This window comes from Chamaea fasciata, unplaced genomic scaffold (assembly GCF_029207755.1).
Source record: "Chamaea fasciata isolate MVZ Bird 193981 ecotype frontalis unplaced genomic scaffold, bChaFas1.0.hap1 SCAF_2, whole genome shotgun sequence".
Lineage (NCBI taxonomy): Eukaryota > Metazoa > Chordata > Aves > Passeriformes > Sylviidae > Chamaea > Chamaea fasciata.
In genome coordinates this window covers 116,140,718-116,161,899 of record NW_027094087.1, presented here as the reverse complement: position 1 = coordinate 116,161,899, position 21,182 = coordinate 116,140,718, and the positions used below count along the sequence as shown (strand labels likewise).

Below are 21,182 nucleotides of genomic sequence, written 5' to 3'. Positions count from 1 at the left end.
ATGCTTCTCTGTGAGCCAAAGTGGCTCAAATTTCCTGCAGCCTGCTTTCTATTTACCCTTGTGCTCTTGAAATCTCACTGGGTTTGTCTGAACAGCAACTCTGATCCAATTCCTGCAGATCACAGTGAGAATCAAAACGTGGGGTTTTCCAGAGGGTTACGTCAAAGGACCTTCAGAAAAGTATCTTTAATTAACACTTTTCATTAAAAACAAGAATAAATGATGGAAATAAACATTCATACAGAGATGCTGGAGCTGAGCTGGGAGAGCTGGGGGTGCTCCCCTGGAGAGGAGAAGCTCCAGGGAGAGCTCCGAGCCCCTGGCAGGGCCTGAAGGGGCTCCAGGAGAGCTGCAGAGGGACTGGGGACAAGGCCTGCAGGGGCAGGACACAGGGAATGGCTTCAAAGTAGGACTTGATGGGACCTTGGGAATCAGGAATTGTTCCCTGGCAGGGTGAGGATGGAATTCCCAGAGCAGCTGTGGCTGCCCCTGGATCCTGGCAGTGCCCAAGGCCAGGTTGGACACTGGGGACAGTGGGAGGTGTCCCTGCCGTGGCAGGGGGTGTTCACCAATAAATAAATTTCCAAGACCTCTTTCTGTGTTAAAGATGCAAAAATGGACTTGTGCCACATGCACAAGCCATCCAGAACCCTCCCTTCACAGCCACTGAATTTAACCTTTAACAGGTGAATGTACTTTTAAAAAACATGCAGAGGACCTGCCAAAAATTCATGAGCTGTAAGTATTGAAATAAGAATGCAAAGGTCAAACAGGGCACAGCAGGACGTTTGCCTGCACTTCAATGTGTTTTCCCATGCCTCCATTTCCCCTTTGAAGTGATAAGAGACTGTAAAAGCGATTACTGTCTGTGCTGAAGCGAAGCATTAATTTGGATTTTAGCAGAAGGAAAAATGACCTGCAAGAGACGAAGCGATTTGTTGCTGCTGTGGTTTAACCCAGGCAGCAGCTGCCCAGGAGTGGGGAGGTGTGAAGGGCACAAAAGGGGCTGTGCAAGCCCTGCCCAGCAATAAAAACACCCTGGAAGGGTCAGCACTGCCTCCAGCCCAAATCCAACACACAGCGCCAGACTAATGATGACAAAAATGAACTCTACCACAACCCGAACTGGCACATTTCATTTAATAATATTTAAAAATAATTCAGTTATTAGCCATGCAAATGCTCATCACACAACCAAATTTCCTTCAAGTAAGGTGACAGTGCGGATTTCACATTTTCAGTGACCCTGAAATTTCTCTAGTGCTACATTTCATTAGTAAAGTGCATTCAAAACCTTGACAAAGAGGAATTAGCACGAAATTACTTCGGTGCAAGTTTTAACCACTTCAAGAGAGAGGACTTCCACCCAAACCATTTGCCCTCCTCGCCCTCGTTCTCCTTCATGTCTGAATCAGAAACCTTTTCCAGGACAGCCTCGTAAGTCTTTCGCGCTCGCCGGATCTCCTTGTCCGTGCTGAAATGCACCATCTGCCTGCTCAGGATGGGCACCACCAGGTTGAAGTTGTCGACCCTCTTGTTCAACTTCCTGATGTCTTCCGCGAACTGCTCGCAGATCCGCCCCCACTGCTTCTGCTCCGGCAGCGTCATGGGCTCCCCGAGCTTCCTCCTGGAGGCCACGATGCTCTTCCTCAGGCGCTCGATGGTCTCCCGGATCTCCTTCTGCAGCAGGATCCACTCGGGCTGGTACCCGTTGTCGATGAGGATCCTGTTCAGGTTGTGGGTCATGGGGTCGATGTGGGGACTGTGCGAGAACTTCTGCAAGGGCTTCCCTTTGCCGCTGAGGTTGTCGAAGTCTCCCTTGGCCATGGACTCCTGGATGAGGTCCTCCACCAGCCGTTCCACCGCCTGAGTGATCTTCACCTTCTTGCTCTGGCGCACGTCCTTGGCCCTGCTGAGGTCGCTGCCGGCGTAGCGGCTCTCCAGCCTCTGCTGCCGGTACTCCAGCACCTGCTCGGTGGCGCGGTCCACGCGGAACTGCATGTACTGCTTCTCCCGCTGGCTGGGCGTGCCGATGCCCACGCCCTCGAAGCTCAGGTAGTGCCTGTGCTGCAGGGACTTGGATTTGAACTGGTCTTCCTCCTCCTCGCCCGGGTCGGATTTCTGTTTGGCCGCCAGGTCGCTGAGCACAACCCTGTAGGCCTCCTCCACCCTTATGAAGGCCTTGGAATCGGCCACGCCGGAGCTGCTGTCCGGGTGGTACTTTTTGGCAAGGTTGTGATAGGAGTTCCTGACGTCATCGAGGGAACACCCTTCCTCGAGATCCAGAATCTTGTAAGAGTCCTGGACGTTGTTTTGGGGTTTGTAACCCGACAACATCCTGCAGAGAAACGGCTTCAGCTTCCTTGGAATCATGGCTCCCCGTCCCACGAAACAATGTCCCATGTTGTTGGCCAGCATGTCTCAAAGCCACTGGGAATTTCTTCAGATGCAGCTACGTTATAAGGAACCTACGGACAAAATTTGTGCAAAAATTGTGTTAAATATCCCCTTTTCTAAAGAACTTCCAGGGCACAAGTTTTATCTTTAGCCTGATATATTAAAGAAATCCCTACTAAAATTCATCAGTATTTTTTTCTTTTACAGACTGATATTGAAATCACAGAATTCCAGACTGGTTTGGGCTGGGAGGGACATTAAATCCCACCCAGTGCCAGCCCTGCCATGGCAGGGACACCTCCCACTGTCCCAGGGCCTGCCCACCCTGCCAGGGAACAATTCCTGCCCAAGATCCCATCCAGCCCTACCCTCCTTAAGCTTAAAGTCATTGATTTACATTTCTAATTAATTACAATTAAAGTAGTAGCATTGCAATGTAAATGAAAACAAAGTCACAATTTACTTTTTTCCTGGTATGACAACATACCAACATACCAGGTTTGTTTTGTACTGCAGAATTCCCGGGAAGCATTTTCATTACCTTTACTGCCTTTCAGCAAAATCATGCCAGTGTAAGCTGGAAATAAGCTTAACGTTGAGCAATAATTGCCGAAACAAATCCCTCCCTTCTCCTCTGCACCTCCATTCAGCAACAGCTCAATTTCCTACCCCCTTGGATCAATGCCTCGAGATCCACGACCTGGTACGTTGGCAAAGGAGGCCATCACAGCACGTCTTTGGCATCTCACAGCAACATCTGGATCAGCACTCAGGTTGTAGATCCCCTTCGTTCAGCCTTTCGATCCCAGCAGCGGACAAACTTCTTCACTGGTACCAGGCAGAGGAGTACATCTGGAACTCAGAACAGATCGATAGCAGTCAGTACGCCCCTCTGTCAGCAATTCCAGCGAATCTGGGTTACGTGTCACCAGTTCCAGTGAATCTGGGTTAGCTGGGGACACGGCCAGGGCAATACCTCAGCCCAGGTAGCAAAGTCAGTCCTTACGTAAAATCAAAGTGGAAGAACACAACGCTAACTGAACACACCGGTTACACATCAGCCAACTCCTCTTTATTCATGGAAATCCTTGGGGAAATGCTGGATCGGTGGAGCTAAAGACGCAGAGAGGGCAACATCTCCTTTGCTCACTCCGTTTTCAAACAAAACACTAAGTCAAATCGACTCCTCAAGGTTGATTAAAGAGTAAGCAGCATTTATGTCTTCTGCACAAACCAAACTGCCCTTGTGCCCTGACCCAGAGAAAGAAAAGGACAACTGCTTGGGACTGGACCAATCCTCAATGTTTTCAGCTGGCTTTGATCCATGTAAAGTATTAAGTCATCAGTTTATTATAATAGAGCTCATTAACACCTTGTATTTATGATCCAGTGACTTCACTCCGTCTGGGTGGCGGACAAAGGTAACAACTGATTTTCACACGGCCATAAAACCCCGTGTCACTACTCCTGTAACCCAATGACCAATAGATGCACTTGTTAAATACAATTATTGCTCCGAAAGTGACTTTCTCATAACTCGGTGGCCCCGACTGCAATAAAGTTGCTCTTAAAGAACGGTACGTAGAACCCTCATCCCCGCCAGGGGCCCGGCTGGGTAAAGCGCGGGGAGGGGTTACTCCCTGGCAGTGTGAACTGAGCCATCCCCGCTGGGATTTGGGAAGGGGGGACGGATTGGGCCCCCCAGGAGCCGGCCCCGCCGCCGCCCTCCCTGCTCCGCAGGGCCCCGCACGCCCCCGCCTCACCTGGTACCGGCGCCCGGCCCGCGGGAACGGCTCGGTAACGGCCCCGGCAGGAAGAGGAGGCACCGCAGGAAGAGGAGGGGACGGGCCGCGGCTGTCACCCCGCGCTCAAGGACGGAGGGAGGGAGGGAGGGACAGAGGGGAAGGAACGGGGATGGACGGAGAGGGGAGCGGGGCAGGAAAGGGGGCAAGACGGGAGGGTCGGGGGAACGAGGAGTGAGAGGGGTAGGGAAGTGGGGCGGGGAGAGAGGGACGGGGGGAAGAGGTGGGGAAACAAGGGAGGAGAGTGGGAGAGCGTCCCGCCTGTCCTCGCTTGTCCCCGCTTGTCCCCGCTTGTCCCCGCTTGTCCCCATTTGTCCCCGCTTGTCCCCGCTTGTCCTCGTTTGTCCCCGCTTGTCCCGACTTCTCCCCGCTTGTCCTCGTTTGTCCCCGCTTGTCCCCGCCCTCCGCCGAGGGGCGCCCGAGCGCCACCGCAGCCGTGAGGGGCGGGAAGAGGCTGTGAGGGCAGGTGCCATGGCGGGGCTGTGAGGAGAGGAGCCATGGCGGGGCTGTGAGGGCAGGTGCCATGGCGGGGCTGTGAGGAGAGGAGCCATGGCGGGGCTGTGAGGAGAGGAGCCGTGGCGGGGCTGTGAGGGCAGGAGCCATGGCGGGGCTGTGAGGACAGGAGCCATGGCGGGGCTGTGAGGGCAGGTGCCATGGCGGGGCTGTGAGGAGAGGAGCCATGGCGGGGCTGTGAGGAGAGGAGCCATGGCGGGGCTGTGAGGACAGGAGCCATGGCGGGGCTGTGAGGACAGGAGCCATGGCGGGGCTGTGAGGACAGGAGCCATGGCGGGGCTGTGAGGACAGGAGCCATGGCGGGGCTGTGAGGACAGGAGCCATGGCGGGGCTGTGAGGACAGGAGCCATGGCGGGGCTGTGAGGACAGGAGCCATGGCGGGGCTGTGAGGGCAGGTGCCATGGCGGGGCTGTGAGGGCAGGTGCCATGGCGGGGCTGTGAGGAGAGGAGCCATGGCGGGGCTGTGAGGAGAGGAGCCATGGCGGGGCTGTGAGGACAGGAGCCATGGCGGGGCTGTGAGGACAGGAGCCATGGCGGGGCTGTGAGGACAGGAGCCATGGCGGGGCTGTGAGGACAGGAGCCATGGCGGGGCTGTGAGGGCAGGTGCCATGGCGGGGCTGTGAGGGCAGGTGCCATGGCGGGGCTGTGAGGAGAGGAGCCATGGCGGGGCTGTGAGGAGAGGAGCCATGGCGGGGCTGTGAGGGCAGGAGCCATGGCGGGGCTGTGAGGAGAGGAGCCGTGGCGGGGCTGTGAGGGCAGGAGCCGTGGCGGGGCTGTGAGGAGAGGAGCCATGGCGGGGCTGTGAGGAGAGGAGCCATGGCGGGGCTGTGAGGGCAGGAGCCGTGGCGGGGCTGTGAGGAGAGGAGCCGTGGCGGGGCTGTGAGGGCAGGTGCCATGGCGGGGCTGTGAGGACAGGAGCCATGGCGGGGCTGTGAGGGCAGGAGCCATGGCGGGGCTGTGAGGGCAGGAGCCATGGCGGGGCTGTGAGGAGAGGAGCCATGGCGGGGCTGTGAGGAGAGGAGCCATGGCGGGGCTGTGAGGGCAGGAGCCATGGCGGGGCTGTGAGGAGAGGAGCCGTGGCGGGGCTGTGAGGGCAGGAGCCGTGGCGGGGCTGTGAGGAGAGGAGCCATGGCGGGGCTGTGCACGGCCATCACGGCTCAGGTGAGCTGGGAAGCTCTGGATCCAGGCGGCAGGGAGTGGGAGAAAAGACAAACCTCTCCCGTTTAATGCTGCACTCTGTTATCAAAGTACTTGCCGTGAGAGCGGTGAGGACATATCTCGCCTCTGCCAATCTGAACAAACTGCTGCAAAGAGAGGGTTGATATCCAGCATTTCCTCATCCAAAATGAAACTTGCTCATCCCATTGCAGCTCAACAGGTCACGGGGTTCCTTCCTGTGTGTGAGCCCGGGGGCTGACAGAGATCAGGCTGGTCTGCACATAGAGCTGCCCCTGTTCTTCTTTCAAAGAGGAAAATGTTTCACGAAATCAGGAGGGCACAAAGTGGTCGTTGTTCCTGTGCTGTCCTTGGGTTATCCCTGTTCCTGAACACTGCTGGAGGTGTCTTCAATGTCCCAGTGGGAAGAACAAGCAACAGGTGTGCCCTGGGCACATGACAGTGAGCTGTTCCCAGGGGAAAAGCAGAGTGACCAGGAGGCATCCCAGAGCCAAGACTACCACAAGAAAGAGCTGTCCCCAGGGGAGAGTGACAGTGACAAAGAGCTGTCCCAACAGGATAACAGCAGCAACAATAACCTTGCCCAAGAAGGCGGCAAATGTGACAAAGGTCTGTCTTTGGGGAAAGACAATGTAATGGTCCAAGACATGTCCCTGTGGGACAAAGGGCTCTCCCAGTGGGAAGCAGATGAGGACGCAGGGCTCTGTCAAGGGGCACAGGACAGTTCCAGTGAACTGTCCCAAAGGGAGGCAAACAGTGTCCAGGGAAATGCTGCCTCGGGAGGAAGCAGCTCCCTGGATCCATCTGCATTAGAGGACAACAGAAATTATGGAGAAGATGGGCAAGGAGAAGGAGATGCCCAATTGTCCTTTATTTCTTTTTCACACCAAAGGAGACTCCAGCCATGGGAAAAGAAATTGTTCAAGGTGGAGCTGCCCTGCGGGGCTCCTGCCCAGAGGAGAGGCCTGGGGGACGTCAGGTGTGCTCCCACGAGCAGCTTGGCACTGCAAAGCTGTGTCAGGAGTGGGAGAATCGGGGAGAAAACAGATCATCCAGAACCACACTTGGTCTGTGTCTTCTCACTCACCGGGCTTGCAGCAGGATCTGGATAAACGACGCACGGCAAGGCTGTGAAATCAGGAGGAGCTCAGACCTGACTCCTTGGTGCTGCCGTGCAGCCTGGCAAAGGAGAGGTGCTTTTGTGCCCGTCTGAAGCGTGTGAGTCCTCCGGGAGCTCCACATCGCTTCTGGAGCCTTGCGCCCAGCTGTTGGTTTTCTCCCTGATGTCGCCCACTTTTGCTTCAATGTTTCCAAAATACAGCAGATCACAGGAAACAAATGGAAAAGTTCAAAAAGACAAGAACAAGGAGTGACAAAACAGAGGTAGTTTTTTCTAGCCTAGTTTTTGTCTCTGTCTCTTAGATCCTTCCCTTGGCAGGAGATATAAAGTTGCATCCTGCATGGGATGCGAGTGAGGATCTCAGATTTGTGACACACTGTAGCTGGGGTTTTTTTCTTTAGAGCTGAATCCTCTTTCCAGGATTTCCAGGGTCAGAGCGGCGGCTGGGAGGAGCTGTTTGTGTCGTTAACAAAGGAGGATGGAGAGGAGAGGAGGAGGATCCACGGTGCTGAGGGTGTGGGGACGACTTGAAGGGTGGGTGGCACTGAGGGGATGCTGCTGGGGGTCCTCCGGTCAGGGTGGAGGATCAACGGGGCCAGGGCAGCTGCAGCTCGGGCTGCCTCTCCCACTCTCTTCTCCTTGGCTTCAGGAGATCAGAAATCCTTTGGATCTGAAGCAGGAACTGGAGGAGGAACCTGCTGGAGGACTCCTTAGCCTTTTGTGCGGGCAGACAGCAGGGTCGGACACGGTAAGGGAAAAGACTTCTGGTGAGACACCCCTCTCCACAGCCTTTCTTCCAGGACCAAGACTCCTTGCAGCTCTCTTTTCCTCCAGCACGCTCTGTCCCTCTCTCCAGCCTTCCCTCCTGGACCAGCTCACTCATCAAATTTCCTCTCTTCCTGCACGCTTTTGCTTGGCTCTGCAAAAAACCTCCTTAGTGTCCTCACTGGGAGGTGGAGTGGAAAAGTGAAGTTTTCCCAAAGGGCTGGAGGCACTGCCCGCTTTCACTCTGTTCCCAGTTTGGAACTTTAATTCATTCTGCTTTAGAAAACTTCGCGGAATTGTGAGATTCTTGTCAGGGGGGTGTGTGGGGTGTGGAATTGCTTTTAAAACCTCGCTCCTTTTTATTGATAACTGTTGTACCATGCTGCAGCCCCGCAGAGAAGTTTGGTGTCTTTTTCAGAGACAGAGCAGTTGTAACTCATCTTCACATTCACAGCCACTTCCAGACATTATTTCTCTGGCAGTGACCAAAGGAAGGACAAAGCCTGACACTCTGGATTGTTACCCAACATAAAGGCTAAGAAGAGTCTTTTGCAAGGAAATCACTCCCTCCCTGGTAGAACATTAAGCACGTGCTCTGTGTTTGTACACCTAGAGCACAAGAGCTAAAATTTCAAATCAAATAACCCCCAAAACTCTGCAGTTCCCAGGGCCGGGCTGTGAGAATTGCTGGCATTGTAGTTGGGCAGTGCAAGAACGATGAAATAGAGGGAGTCAAATCGGGTTTTGTAGTGAGTTAAGGCGGTGTAATCCTGTCCCAGGAGCTCCAAGCACGATTCTCGGTGTGTCACAGTTCTGTGAATGTCTTGCCTGGAATATTCTCCCTCAGTGTCACCATTTAGCTCCTGTTTGCCTTTGGAAGCTGTGCAATGAATTAAACCCAGGGGCCCTGATTCCTCGGGAGAAGGCAGCAGGACTCGCTGCTTTAATTTCTGTACCTCTTTAATGTACCTTTAATTTCTGATCTCTCTCCCTGGGTAAGGACTCGTTTCTCCATCAGCACCTCCCTTAAAGGTCACGGGCTGGGGTGCATTTTTCTCTCTGACATTTGTCCACATGCAGCACAGAGGGAGAAATTAAGTTTGCAGATGTGACCTATGATAACACTTCTGAAATAAAGCAAAACTAATGTGCCACAAAATATTGTCGCTGAGGAACTGCTCGAAATGTCAGTGTGCCAACGAGATAAACAGTTGTCTTTTATTGAATGTGCTGCTCTGCTCCAGTGTCCTCCTAGCAACTGTCAGTGGATAAAGTCTGCCCTGAAATCTGCCTTTGCCATTTACTGCCAAGAATGTTTGCACTCTAAAAAGCTTATAGACTGGCCACAGCATTCAGAGTGAAACCTATTTATTAAACATGAAAAGGAGCAGAACAATTACAGTTTTATTTGTATGTATATTTATTTATTATTTATTTATTCACTATATAGTTATTCATTGCTTAGTTCTTTCTTATATCATTTGTTTATTATGCATATATTTCTTTATATTTGTTTAGGAATAAATACATATATAACATATAAAATGATATATGTTTTTAAAGCATTTGTAAGACACTTCTGTCCTGTGTAGTTGTGCAAAGGAGCTGATGAGACCTACTTAGGGCAAGAATATTTCATATCTGTGCGTGCTTAAGAGATGCAATCTTGACTCTGCTGGAACAAGTGGGGACAATTCCCAGCGGATTTGTTGTTGGTGTTTAAAGCAGATGTGACCGATGTGTCCATCCAGTGGCACTGCTGGCACGGTGTCCCACAGCCTGGGAGCACCTTTCTGGCACACGCTGGGTTAATATCCCCTAAAACCCGCAGCAGTGAGACGGAATTCCTCTGTTCCTCGTTCCTTAGTGAGGTCGGGGTGCCCCCAGCGCTGCAGAGCCATGGCTGAGCGGGTGCTGGTGATCGGCAGCGGAGGCAGGGAGCACGCCCTGGCCTGGAAGTTGGCGCAGTCCCCCCACGTCAAACACGTGTTTGTGGCTCCAGGAAATGCAGGGACAGCTGACAACGGCAAAATCTCCAATTCAGGTGAGAAGGGGGGAATAAAATCCCGGTCCGAGCAATCAGCACTGCAGCAACTGAGACAAACCCACTGGGGAGGCACCAGCTGCTCGTCTGTTACTGGTGCCACAAACGATTGAAGGCACAGATTTCTTTTTTGCTTTGTGCCGTATTTCTAAATTTCAGAGATGCCTCCTAAAAAACTCTGCTTAATTTATTTTTAGCCTTGCTGCTTAAGCTAGTGAGGCTTATATGAAGCTGTATTTCCACACCTCATCTCTTCCGCTTTTGTGCTTGAATTCAGGGACCGATTCCAGTGAAACTTAACCCAGGAACAGAGGGCTCCCAAGTTCTTAATTCTGAATAGAAACATCTCTGTGTCTGCCCTGGCTGCTCAGCGAAGTTTACCTGCATCATCCAATGTTTTGAGGAAACCTTTACTCAGCTGTTGAAATTGAGTTTCTTTCCAAACCTTAAGATTTGTTTTTCAAAGCTGCTATTGTTGTGATAAGCAGTTTTTATAAATATTGTTGATTACACACGGCAAATAAAATTGATTTAATCAGTTAGCAGATGTGTATTAGAAACAGTAGTGCAAAGTGGAGTTGTTCCCAGTTCCTTTTAAACTCTGCCATTCTTGCATTGAGATTTCCCTTTGCCCTTTGTGGGCTGTTTCATGATTTTAATCACACTTTTAAGGGGATGGAAAAAAGACATTCTCATCTCCTGTCTCTTATTTCGGCTTTATAGTCATCGGTTAATTAATTTTCCTTTTCAGCTGTATTAGTGAGCAATCACACTATTGTTACCCAGTTCTGCAAAGATCACAACATTGGGCTTGTGTTAGTTGGCCCAGAAGCTCTCTTGGCAGCTGGTAAGTTCATGAAATAATTAAATAAACCTAAGTCGAAAGAATAAATATATAAATGACATGATAATATAATAATATCATAAATGAACATAACATGATAATATCAACTCATATATTTTGGTTGGCAGAAAAAATCAGCACCTTGAATTCTGCTTTAAAATGGGGAGGGGGGTAACTGAGAGTGCTTAGTAAGGTACAGAGCTAAAGAGCATTATAACAAGAGGCCGAGAAGGGTCAGGGGATCCTCAGAACCTCATTTTGATGGTGAGTGAATTCTCTGAGACAAAGGGAAGGGTAACAAAGGGACGGTGGGAATCCCCTTTGGTCACACGGTGTCCCCAAGGATCCCCCTTGGTGCTTGTGCTGTTTCTGTGGCTCAGGCATGGCCGATGACCTGAGGGCAGCAGGAGTTGGGTGCTTTGGGGCCTGTGCCAGGGCAGCCCAGCTGGCCTCCCACAGCAGCTCCAGCAAAGCCTTCCTGGAGCGGCACGGGATCCCCACGGCGCGCTGGAGAGCCTTCAGCAGCCCGCAGGAAGCCTGTAGGTTCATCACCAGGTGAGTGTGCTGCCTCGGGGCTTCTCCACCAGTCACCTGTGGCCTGAAATTAGGGCTTGGGAACTCCTCAGCTCTGGTTCTTCTCTAGCAGCTGCTGAACTAATGAGCTCTGTAATTAGAGACAGGTGATAAAGGTGCAGGTGTGGAGCTGCTGGAGCCAGCCTGGGAGAGCTGGGGGTGCTCACCTGGAGAGGAGAAGCTCCAGGGAGAGCTCCGAGCCCCTGGCAGGGCCCGAAGGGGCTCCAGGAGAGCTGCAGAGGGACTGGGGACAAGGGATGGAGGGACAGGACACAGGGAATGGCTTCAAAGTAGGATTGGATGGGATCTTGGGAATCAGGAATTGTTCCCTGGCAGGGTGGGGATGGAATTCCCAGAGCAGCTGTGGCTGCCCCTGGATCCCTGGCAGTGCCCAAGGCCAGGCTGGACACTGGGGACAGTGGGAGGTGTCCCTGCCCATGGCAGAGGTGGGATTTGGATGGGCTTTGAGGTCCCTCCTGACCCAAATTTTTTGTGATTCCATGATTCTGTGAACTGCAGCTGGTTGATTTTTTTTTGTTCTCAGATCCCAGCTCTTCTTCTTTTCCATCTGTTCCTTCAGAATGCTCAATAAGCCAAAAAAAATTGCAATGGATAAAAATATTTCAACAAGTCTTTCTGTTAGTTAATAATTTCTACCCAGACAGATAGCAGCAAAATGTTCTCTGAGGATGATTTGGAAGGTTCTGGTCAAATATCCCTAGCTAAAGGAGAACAGTCTCATTTCTTTGCCTGGGGGTTGTGTTCCCAGACTCCGTGTCCTTGCTGGCAAGTGCTCCATGTGGGATAAACTCATGGTCATAAACCCCATATATGATATGGGGGTTTATTTTATATTCATAAAACACTCCATGTGGGGTTCTTTTGAATAAAACCAGCATTTTCATGGGTCTTGCTCTGTAAGAACACCCACTTTATGCTGCTGCCACATGGAAACAAGGCCAACACCTTCTTCTGTCAGCAAGTGCAAGGCTCCAAAGGGAAAACTGTCCCAGGTGTGCACAGGGAGGAGATGGGGAGGAGGGGAGCCTGGTGGGAGCCCGTGTGGTATGAACTGGGGTGAGGTTTAACCTAACAGAAATCACTGTGTGGAGAGTCAGGTGTTCTTTCAGGAAACAGGAAAGTGGTGTGCAGAATCAGCCCCTGAAAAAACATTTTATTTGGCTGTTCACAAGCCAGGGGGTGACTGGCTAAAGTTAAAATTCATTAACTAACAGGGTGATGCTTCGTTCTTTTTTAACTTCATGGCTTTAGTTTGCATTTCAGAGCGAGTGGGGAAATTCTGGAGGTTCAGTGGGACTGTTGGGGGGGCATTCAGGACTGCAGTGGTGATTTCCCTGCATTCCCTGGATGCAGAAGGGAAGTGTGACCCCCACTCTGCCTCCCTCACAGCACAGACTTCCCCGCACGGGTGGTGCGGGCGCGGGGTCCGGCGGCCAGGAAAGAAGTGACCATTGCAGCCAGCAAGGAGGAGGCCTGCAGAGCTGTCCAGGAGATTATGCAGGTGGATAAATCCCTAATTAACCCCTGCCAGTCCAAGTCTTGGTGTTCTGTACTCTGGGAGTTTGTAATTCCAGCTACAGGAGGCAAGTGTTTTGGGGAGGAACTTGTTCATTTGGCTGAAGAGTTTCCCTGGGTCTCCTCAGATTCCTCCTGTGTGCCCCAGGCAGGGCTGGGAGCTTGTGTGACTGAACTGCTGTTCCAGCCTCGAGTCCCACTTCCCTGCCCCTCCAAATTGGAATTTGTCCTTATCTCTCAGGCCTGATAAGGAATATTTTGTGTTGCCTCCTTATGTCCAAATGAAATTCCATTGGCTTTCCCCACTGGCATTCAAGTAAGCTGGCACTTCTCACATGCACTGTTGGCTTTTTTTGTTAAAAGAAAATGAAGAGAGGATTTAGGCAGTGGACTCACATCTGCTCACTGGGGATTTCTTTTGTTTTGTTCTGTCTTTTACAGGACAGAATGTTTGGAGACATGGTTGTTATTGAGGAACTGCTTCAAGGGGAAGAACTTTCTGTATGTGATTGATAGTGTGATGTTGTGCTTTTTGGCATTATTGCTGTGCTTCTGCATAAACACCCAAGTTAATTGTTTCAAATTTCAGGGGGTTTTTTTTGTTTTGTTTGCACTTTGAGAAATGTAAATCTAATGCATATATATAGATAACATGTAATCTAAGCCCTGTGTCATGCTAACCAATGCATGTTGTCAGTAGATTTTTTTTTCCTACATTAACAATGACATTGCATTTATAGTGGTTATTTTAGGGGGAAAATGTCTTGGGTTTTTTTCCCCTAAAGTGACCCAAAACATGTTCTTATGGACTTTGCCTTGGTAATTCTTGTTGCATCCCTAACTTGTGCTAATATTTAGTGCCTCTTTTAGGCTATTTACATGCCAGAGGACAGGCATGTGTCCATGTGACTCAAAATCTGCTTCATCAAAAGGGAATTGTAATGCAAGCCACCATTTCTCTTGGTGATTTAAACATGAGAAAGAAACAATGAATCCTTCAGGTTAATGGGCTTGTAGCAGAATAAATGGATTCTATTGGATTCTGAGAAATTCTTTACTCTGAGGGTGGGCAGGCCCTGGCCCAGGGTGCCCAGAGCAGCTGTGGCTGCCCCTGGATCCCTGGCAGTGTCCAAGGCCAGCTTGGACATTGGGGACAGTGGGAGGTGTCCCTGCCCGTGGCAGGGGTGGGATGAGATGAGCTTTTCCCTCCAACTGCACCCTTTTGTGATCTCATGATTCTGTGAACTGCAGCAGGTTGATTTTTCTGTTCTCAGGTCCCAGCTCTTCTTTTCCATCTGTTCCTTCAGGCTGCTCAATGAGCCAAAAAATTGTAATGGAGAAAAAAAATACTTCAATGAATCTTTCTGTTAGTTAAAGGCTAAGAGTCATTTCTACCCAGACAGATAGCAGCAAAATGTTCTCTGAGGATGATTTGGAAGGTTCTGGTCAAATATCCCTAGCTAAAGGAGAACAGTCTCATTTCTTTGCCTGGGGGTTGTGTTCCCAGACTCCGTGTCCTTGCTGGCAAGTGCTCCATGTGGCATCTCCCACTGGGACAGTCGAAGGTGTCCCTGCCCATGGCAGAGGTGGCACTGGATGGGGCTTTGCAGGCTGGGCTTCTGCAATTTCTACATTTTCCAGCAGAACTGAGCCTCAGCCTGTGGCCAGCAGTGCTGCCCCTCGGGCCAGGCGGTTGTGGCCATCGTCCCCGCTGTGTGTCTCTCCCTGCAGTGCTCCTGTTTCACCGACGGTGTCACCGTGGCCTCCATGCCCCCGGCTCAGCCCCACAAGCGGCTGCAGGACGGGGACCAGGGCCCCACCACGGCAGGGATGGGAGCCTACTGCCCCGTGCCTCAGGTACAGCCCCTGCTCCCCATCCCGCTGTCTTCTCATCCCAGGGCTCAAACCTCAATAGCCATTCTTTGGGGTTTCATTCTCTGGAGTAGCTTCACTTTTACCTCTTCCATTATTCCTAAATTTTGTGTGTCTCTGCTCGCGTCAGAAATCCCTGCAGAATTCCCTGTGTGCCCAGGACCTTTGTGCCCTGAACGTAACCCGGGGGTCCTCGTTGGTTCTTAAAGCACTGCTCCAAACAAGCTGCTCCAACACATTATCAGTGTGTGTTCCTCCAAGGACAGAAACACTCTGACTGTGTTCAGCCCAGGCTGCCAGTCCCAGACCTCCTTCAGAAGCACCCAAACCACCTTGGGAGGCAGAGGAGTGAGATTTCCATCCTTCAGACAGCAGTATCCCAAGGGAAGGAGCAGGGCTTGGGGTGGGACAGCAGCAAACAGCTCAGGCATCTCCTCAGCCCTGTCCTTCCAGCAAGGCCAGCAGATGCCACTGATGCCTTGGGAAGGCTGAGCTGGAATAGGGACTGGACAGAGCTAGAAAATAAAGTAGGGATTTATTAAAAGGCCTTTAAGGATCCACCTTGGGCAGGACAAGAGTCTGGCCAGGGCTGCACCCAAGATGGACCCAAGATGGACCCAAAATGGGCACAAAATGGTCACAAAATGGACAAACAGTCACGAGGTCTCACACTTTTATCAGTTTTGGTCCATTTGCACGTTGGGGTTGAATTGTCCAGTCCCAGCTGCAGGTGATGCAGTCCCATCCTTCTTGTTTCCTCCCCTCAGCCCACCCTTGTTTGTGCTTTGGGGCCTGAACACTTGTCCCAGCTGTCCTTGGTGTGCAGCAGGAGAAGGATTTGTTTTGTGTCCCTGCTGTGTGCAGAGCTGAGTGACGCTGCCTGTGAGCTCAGAGCTGCACCCCTGGGCACCACAGAACCTGAAATACAGCAAAGGTAAAACTTAAGGGATCATTATCACTGTCTCAGTGGCTTTGGTTTGTTTGTCAGGTTCCAGAAGCTCTTCTAGAGCAAATCAGGGGTGCAATCCTCCAGCACGTCGTGGACAGCTTGAGGCAAGAAGGAGCAGCCTATGTAGGTGAGTGAGCACCTGAAAACCAAGGTAAGCCCCTTCCAGGTCACTTCCATTGTCAGAGGCTGCTTCTGAATTCCAGATGATATTTGTTTAAAAAAAAAAAACCCAAACCTCAGCAGCAGCTCATTTTTCACGTGAACTCATTTGGTTCACAGCTCTTTGTCTGGGAGAGAACTTTGGCCTTTTCTCCTTAAAACACCGTGATTTTGCTAAAAAACCACAGATTTATTTACAGTTCAGGGCACACATATACTTCAGTCCTGCCTTACTGCTCACTCCTACACACAACAATGTCCATTTTCACCAGATCTTTATCCAGAGGCTGTTTTGGAAAAGGCAGGTGGTGCCCACAGGTGTCACTTAATGCCAAGGGTTGCTGTTGGCACTGGAGAGATGTCAGACCTCTGAAGAGTTGAGCTCCCACCCAGTTCTTCAGTTTCTGCTTTTTGGGGCCTTTTTTGCAATGCCTGTGTAAGGGTGGAGTGGGAGTTGAGTAAGAATGGAGCTGGGTGCATGATGCCAGAGAACCTTTGCTTTGTGGGGTTTCAAATGTGGTGCCCTGTTCCTCAGGTGGCTGCTTGTCACCTTTACGGATATTTGGGAATTGTTATGCCTTGCATCAAAGTGCTTGCAGAACCCTTGCTCCTAATGCCTTGTGATTTGCAGAAATGAATCCCACACTTCAAAATGCTCTGTTTCATTTAAAGGAGTTCTTGAAAGAAAGAAAGAAATGTTGAAGTTCATTTGCTTGGCTGTGCTCTTTGTGTGTCCAGGTGTCCTGCAAACAGGTTTGATGCTGACCAAAGAGGGCGTGAAGATTTTAAACTTTAAATGCCAGTTTGGGGATCCCCAGTGTCAGGTGAGTGGAACACACTGGAAAATCAAAGCTGATCCATTCTTTTACCTTTTACTGTTGTAGTTTATTTCTAGGGAAAGATCTGGATGTGAACATCTTAGACAATGTCTGAGGTAACTAAAAATTCTGGCTCGTCAGCTCCTGTGAATTATTAGCTAATTCAGATTAACTGATTTTGTTAGATTTTGTTTTTCTGGATAGAAGCATAATGGGAGCGGTCTAAATTCATGTTCCTTCTACATAAGCTCACACCTTGTGTTTCTGAATTTCTGACTGGTGCCAAAAGAAGCTGCAAATTAAATGTTCACCCAGAGTGTCCAAATGTTCTGGCTTGGCACATACAGATTTTATTCCATCCATTGAGTTTTCCCTAAGGTGAATTCCAGCAAGCCAGCAAAATAAAAAACTAACTTCCATCACTCTGAAAACTTTCTGCAGGTAATTCTCCCTCTGCTTGAAAACGATTTTTATGAAGTGATCCAAGCCACAATTGATGGCAAACTCTGCAGCTGCATGCCAGCCTGGTCAGAGAACAGAAGTGCTGTGTGTGTGGTCATGGCCAGCCCAGGATACCCTGGAGACTCTGCCAAGGGCATGGAGGTAACAGGTAACTCTGGGAAGGTTGTTAATTCTTTAATTACAGCATAGTCCTGCAGTGGGTTTGGATTTACTGCTGCTCCCAGAGGTAAATGGACTCAGCCAAGGGACAAGGGTGACACCTGAGGCCTGTGACCTTTGAAAGAGGAGCAGGGCAGCCTCCTGCAGCTGTCCCAGGATCACCAGAATGGGGCACCTTCCTCACAGGGCTCCAGGCTCTGGGCACGCTGGGCATTGGGATATTCTGTATGCACACCGCTATTCAATATTAACTTAGATGTTAGAGATAGGTATTCAATATTCAGGTAGGTGTTCAATATTCATGCACATATTCTATATACTTATATTGAATATAGATATTCAATATGCATATAGATATTAGAGATAGGTATTCAATATTTATGTAGGTATTCAATATACATATATTAGATACAGATATTCAATATGCATGTAGACATTCAACAGATATTCAGTATTAATATAGATATTTGATATAGATGTTCAATATCTGCATAGATATCCAATATATATCTATGCAGATATATATGTTCTCTATATATGTTAGATATAATTTTCAAATGGATATTTAATATCTATATTCAATCTTCATATAGATATTAGAAATAGCCATATAGATACTCAACACAGATATTCAGGACTCATACAGATGTTCAATATTCATTTAGATATCAATACCATTTGGATATTGGATACGGATATTCAATATTCATTTACATATCAATACCATTTGGATATTGGATACGGATATTCAATATTCATTTACATATCAATACCATTTGGATATCGGATATGGATGTTCAATATTCATTTACATATCATTACCATTTGGATATCGGATATGGATGTTCAATATTCATTTACATATCAATACCATTTGGATATCGAATATGGATGTTCAATATTCATTTACATATCAATACCATTTGGATATTGGATATAGGTATTCATTTAGCTATCAATACCATTTGGATATTGGATGTGGATATTCAGGATTCATACAGGTATTCAGTATTCATTTCCTCTATTCCAGTACCCCTGGTTCAGGATCTCGAAGATGTTTAAAACCAGAGGGAACAATTGCAGAATCATTTCCTTCCTGCTCAGCTCCTGCCCTGCCAGTCCCAGCCTCTCCTGGTGTCAGCCCAGCCCAGCACCTCAGCTCCTGGCCAGGGCTCCCGAATTTTGGCAGCTCTCTGGGGACCCTCCATCCCCTGGGGACAAGGTCGTGCTCTGGCGCCTCGTTCCTGGCAGGGTTTCTGACCCCTTGCTTGTAAATCACAAAAAAAGAGTCAAATCAATGGAATTCAATCCATTCTTTTGTTATTATCCTCCACTTCACAGTTTCATGGGGTTGATTAGTTTGTATTCTCTTTTTCACACCGAATCCTGTATTTTTAGATGATGCTGCCAGGGGTGCCCAGGGTGGGATTGTTGGGGTGTCCTGTGCAGGGCCAGGGGCTGGACTGGATGATCCTTGTGTGTCCTTCCAGCTCGGGATATTCTGGGATTCTCTGATTTTCATGCCTTGAAAAACTTTTTATTCTGGAGTATTCCTTACAACAGGATGCAAAGAGGTTGGATTTCCATTGCAGCAGAGCCGGGGGGAAGAATCCCTTGAGCCTGTAACAAGGAGAAAAAACAAAACTGTGCTTGGTTCTCGTTTTCCCAGGTGGTGGCAGCAGTTCCTCCTCTTCCCTTTTCCTTCCCTCAAAACAGCAATCTAAAAAAACTCCAAACCTTGAACAGTTTTGCTTCCCTGTGTCAGACCAGCCCCCTGTGAGTGTTTGTGGAGCACCAGTCCCAGGTGTTGTAGGGAATTGTGTGGAGTGGGCAGGATGGAATAGTGGGAGGGGTGCTGAGGTAACATCAGCATTGATGGTTTAATGTCAGGGAGAATCCGGGCAGGAAATGGCTGTGGATTGTGATTCCCTGCAGGAAGACCCTCCACAAATTATCCACAGTTCCCAGAGAGAGCACAGCTTTCCTGGCACAGGGCAGGGATATGTCCTGTGGTGGGTCCTGGATCCCGTATCTCTGTTCCTGTGGGATTTCTTTCTTTACATTTGGGGTGCCCCAGATGTGGACATGTAGGAGAGTCCAGAGGAGGCTCCAGGATGAGCAGAGGGATGGAGCAGCTCTGCTGGAAGGAAAGGCTGGCACAGCTGGGATTGTTCAGCCTGGACAGGAGAAGCTTTGGGCTGAGCTCAGGGTGGCCTTGCAGGGCCTGAAGGAGCCCCAGGAAACCTGGAGAGAGACAATTCCCAAGGCATGGAGAGGGACAGGACACAGGGAATGGCTTCACACTGAGAAATGACAAGTTTAGGTGGGATGTTGGGAAAAAATCCTTCCCTGGGAGGGTGGGGAGAGACTGGGATGGAATTCCCAGATTTGCTGTGGCTGCCCCTGGATCCCTGGCAGTGTCCCAGGCCAGGTCGGACACTGGGGACAGTGGGAGGTGTCCCTGCCATGGCAGGGGTGGCACTGGGTGGGCTCTGAGGTCCCTGCCAACCCAACCCAGTCTGGAATTCCCTGATGCTTTACTGGATGGCTCAGAAGAGGATTCCTGGGGCCAGTGCACTGGGATGCCTTTCACTGATGATGCTGTTTCTCAGAAAAAAAAAAAAAAACAAAGGTGAAAACTTCTTTGTTCTCCCTTGGCTGAATAAATGACTTCAGTGTTTTCTCCACAGAAGGTGATGGATCTGGGGACAGGTCTGGAAGACACGTCCTGGGAGGAGAAAGGGGCTGAGCCTGGAGAAAAGGAGGCTCAGGGGGGACCTGGTGGCTCTGCACAAGTCCCTGCCAGGAGGGGCAGGGAAAGGAGGAGAGGAAATGGCCTCAAATTGCACCAGGGGAGGCTCAGGGTGGAGATTGGGCAAGGAAATTTCCCTGGCACAGTGCTCAGGCCTTGGGATGAGCTGCCCAGGGAGGTTTGGAGTCACCGTGTGTGGGAGTGTTCAGGAGGAGTCTGGAGGTGGCCCTTGGGGACAGGGGTTGGCTGATGCTGGTGGCACTGGGGTGGCACTGGGTGATCCTCAGGGGCTCTTCCCACCTTGATTCTGAGATTCGAGTCACCAGAGAATGCAATTCAAAATCCTCCGAGAATTCCCTTTGTTTCTGCAGGGCTTCTGCAAGCCCAGGAGCTGGGGCTGCAGGTGTTCCATGGCGGCACAGCGCTGAAGGATGGCAGGGTGGTGACAAGCGGTGGCAGAGTCCTGTCCATCACTGCTGTCAGGCAGGACCTGATGGAAGCCGTGGGAGAAGCCAACAGGGGTGTGGCCACCATCCACTTCCAGGGGGCCACCTTCAGGAGGGACATTGGGCTCCGGGGCCTGCAGCTGCTCCAGCAGCCCCTGTACGTGAGCACAGGCCCTGAGCCCAGCCCAGATGTTCCTCCCTGCCTCTCACAGCTGGGCCATCTCTGCTGGGCCCTGCACAGAGGGTCACTGCTGCTGCCAGCACCTCCTTCCCTCCCCACAGGGCCCTGGTGGCCAAGGACAGACACGTGGGAGCTGGAGCCAGGGACGTTTGGAGCCATCTGCCACAAACATCAGCTCTGAGAGGCACCAGGGCAGGTAGGACTGGGCAGAATCTGGGAATTCCCTCAGTGTATTGGTTCTTTTTCCCCCTGGGGGGTGAGCAGTGCACTCGTGGCATTGAAACTGAGCTTGGGAAACTGGGCTGGGATCAGCACAAGATCAGCAAATACCTGCCTAGCCATGGAGGTGATTGTGCTTCTTACAATAAATAATAGTAATAGAAACCCTGGAGAAAAGGAGGCTCAGGGGGGACCTGGTGGCTCTGCACAAGTCCCTGCCAGGAGGGGACAGCCGGGGGGGTCGGGCTCTGCTCCCAGGGAACAGGGACAGCAGGAGAGGGAACGGCCTCGGGCTGGCCCAGGGGAGGCTCAGCTTGGCCAGCAGCAGGAATTTCCCCATGGAAAGGGTGCTCAGGCCTTGGCAGGGGCTGCCCAGGGAGCTTTGGAGTGCCCGT

General features: G+C 50.6%; 2 protein-coding genes across 3 annotated transcripts in view; one reads left to right on the top strand and one right to left on the bottom strand.

Annotated features, from left to right (window-relative positions):
* Positions 1 to 1,123: 1,123 nt before the first annotated feature.
* DNAJC28 (DnaJ heat shock protein family (Hsp40) member C28) lies at positions 1,124 to 4,331 on the bottom strand. 2 transcript variants are annotated; one of them, XM_066177212.1, is made up of 3 exons: positions 4,161 to 4,331; positions 3,067 to 3,249; positions 1,124 to 2,468 (listed from the first exon to the last, which is right to left on the bottom strand). In XM_066177212.1, exon 3 carries the CDS (start codon positions 2,416 to 2,418, stop codon positions 1,321 to 1,323), a length of 1,098 nt encoding a protein of 365 aa, XP_066033309.1. In that variant the 5' UTR covers positions 2,419 to 2,468; positions 3,067 to 3,249; positions 4,161 to 4,331; the 3' UTR covers positions 1,124 to 1,320. The 2 variants fall into 2 exon arrangements, with proteins under 2 accessions (XP_066033309.1, XP_066033308.1); XM_066177211.1 differs by having other exon boundaries at positions 3,098 to 3,249.
* A 1,605-nt stretch (positions 4,332 to 5,936) lies between these two features.
* LOC136285714 (trifunctional purine biosynthetic protein adenosine-3-like) overlaps positions 5,937 to 21,182 on the top strand; it is a 28,592-nt gene continuing 13,346 nt past the window's right edge. Inside the window, exons 1-14 of the mRNA XM_066177226.1 lie at positions 5,937 to 7,271; positions 7,429 to 7,542; positions 7,658 to 7,756; positions 9,641 to 9,817; positions 10,569 to 10,664; positions 11,042 to 11,216; positions 12,645 to 12,756; positions 13,212 to 13,271; positions 14,502 to 14,627; positions 15,631 to 15,718; positions 16,489 to 16,574; positions 17,010 to 17,178; positions 20,313 to 20,544; positions 20,670 to 20,764. Of these exons, the coding sequence (XP_066033323.1) occupies positions 9,673 to 9,817; positions 10,569 to 10,664; positions 11,042 to 11,216; positions 12,645 to 12,756; positions 13,212 to 13,271; positions 14,502 to 14,627; positions 15,631 to 15,718; positions 16,489 to 16,574; positions 17,010 to 17,178; positions 20,313 to 20,544; positions 20,670 to 20,764 (1,384 nt within the window). The 5' untranslated portion in view covers positions 5,937 to 7,271; positions 7,429 to 7,542; positions 7,658 to 7,756; positions 9,641 to 9,672. The remainder of the gene's footprint in view (positions 7,272 to 7,428; positions 7,543 to 7,657; positions 7,757 to 9,640; positions 9,818 to 10,568; positions 10,665 to 11,041; positions 11,217 to 12,644; positions 12,757 to 13,211; positions 13,272 to 14,501; positions 14,628 to 15,630; positions 15,719 to 16,488; positions 16,575 to 17,009; positions 17,179 to 20,312; positions 20,545 to 20,669; positions 20,765 to 21,182) is intronic.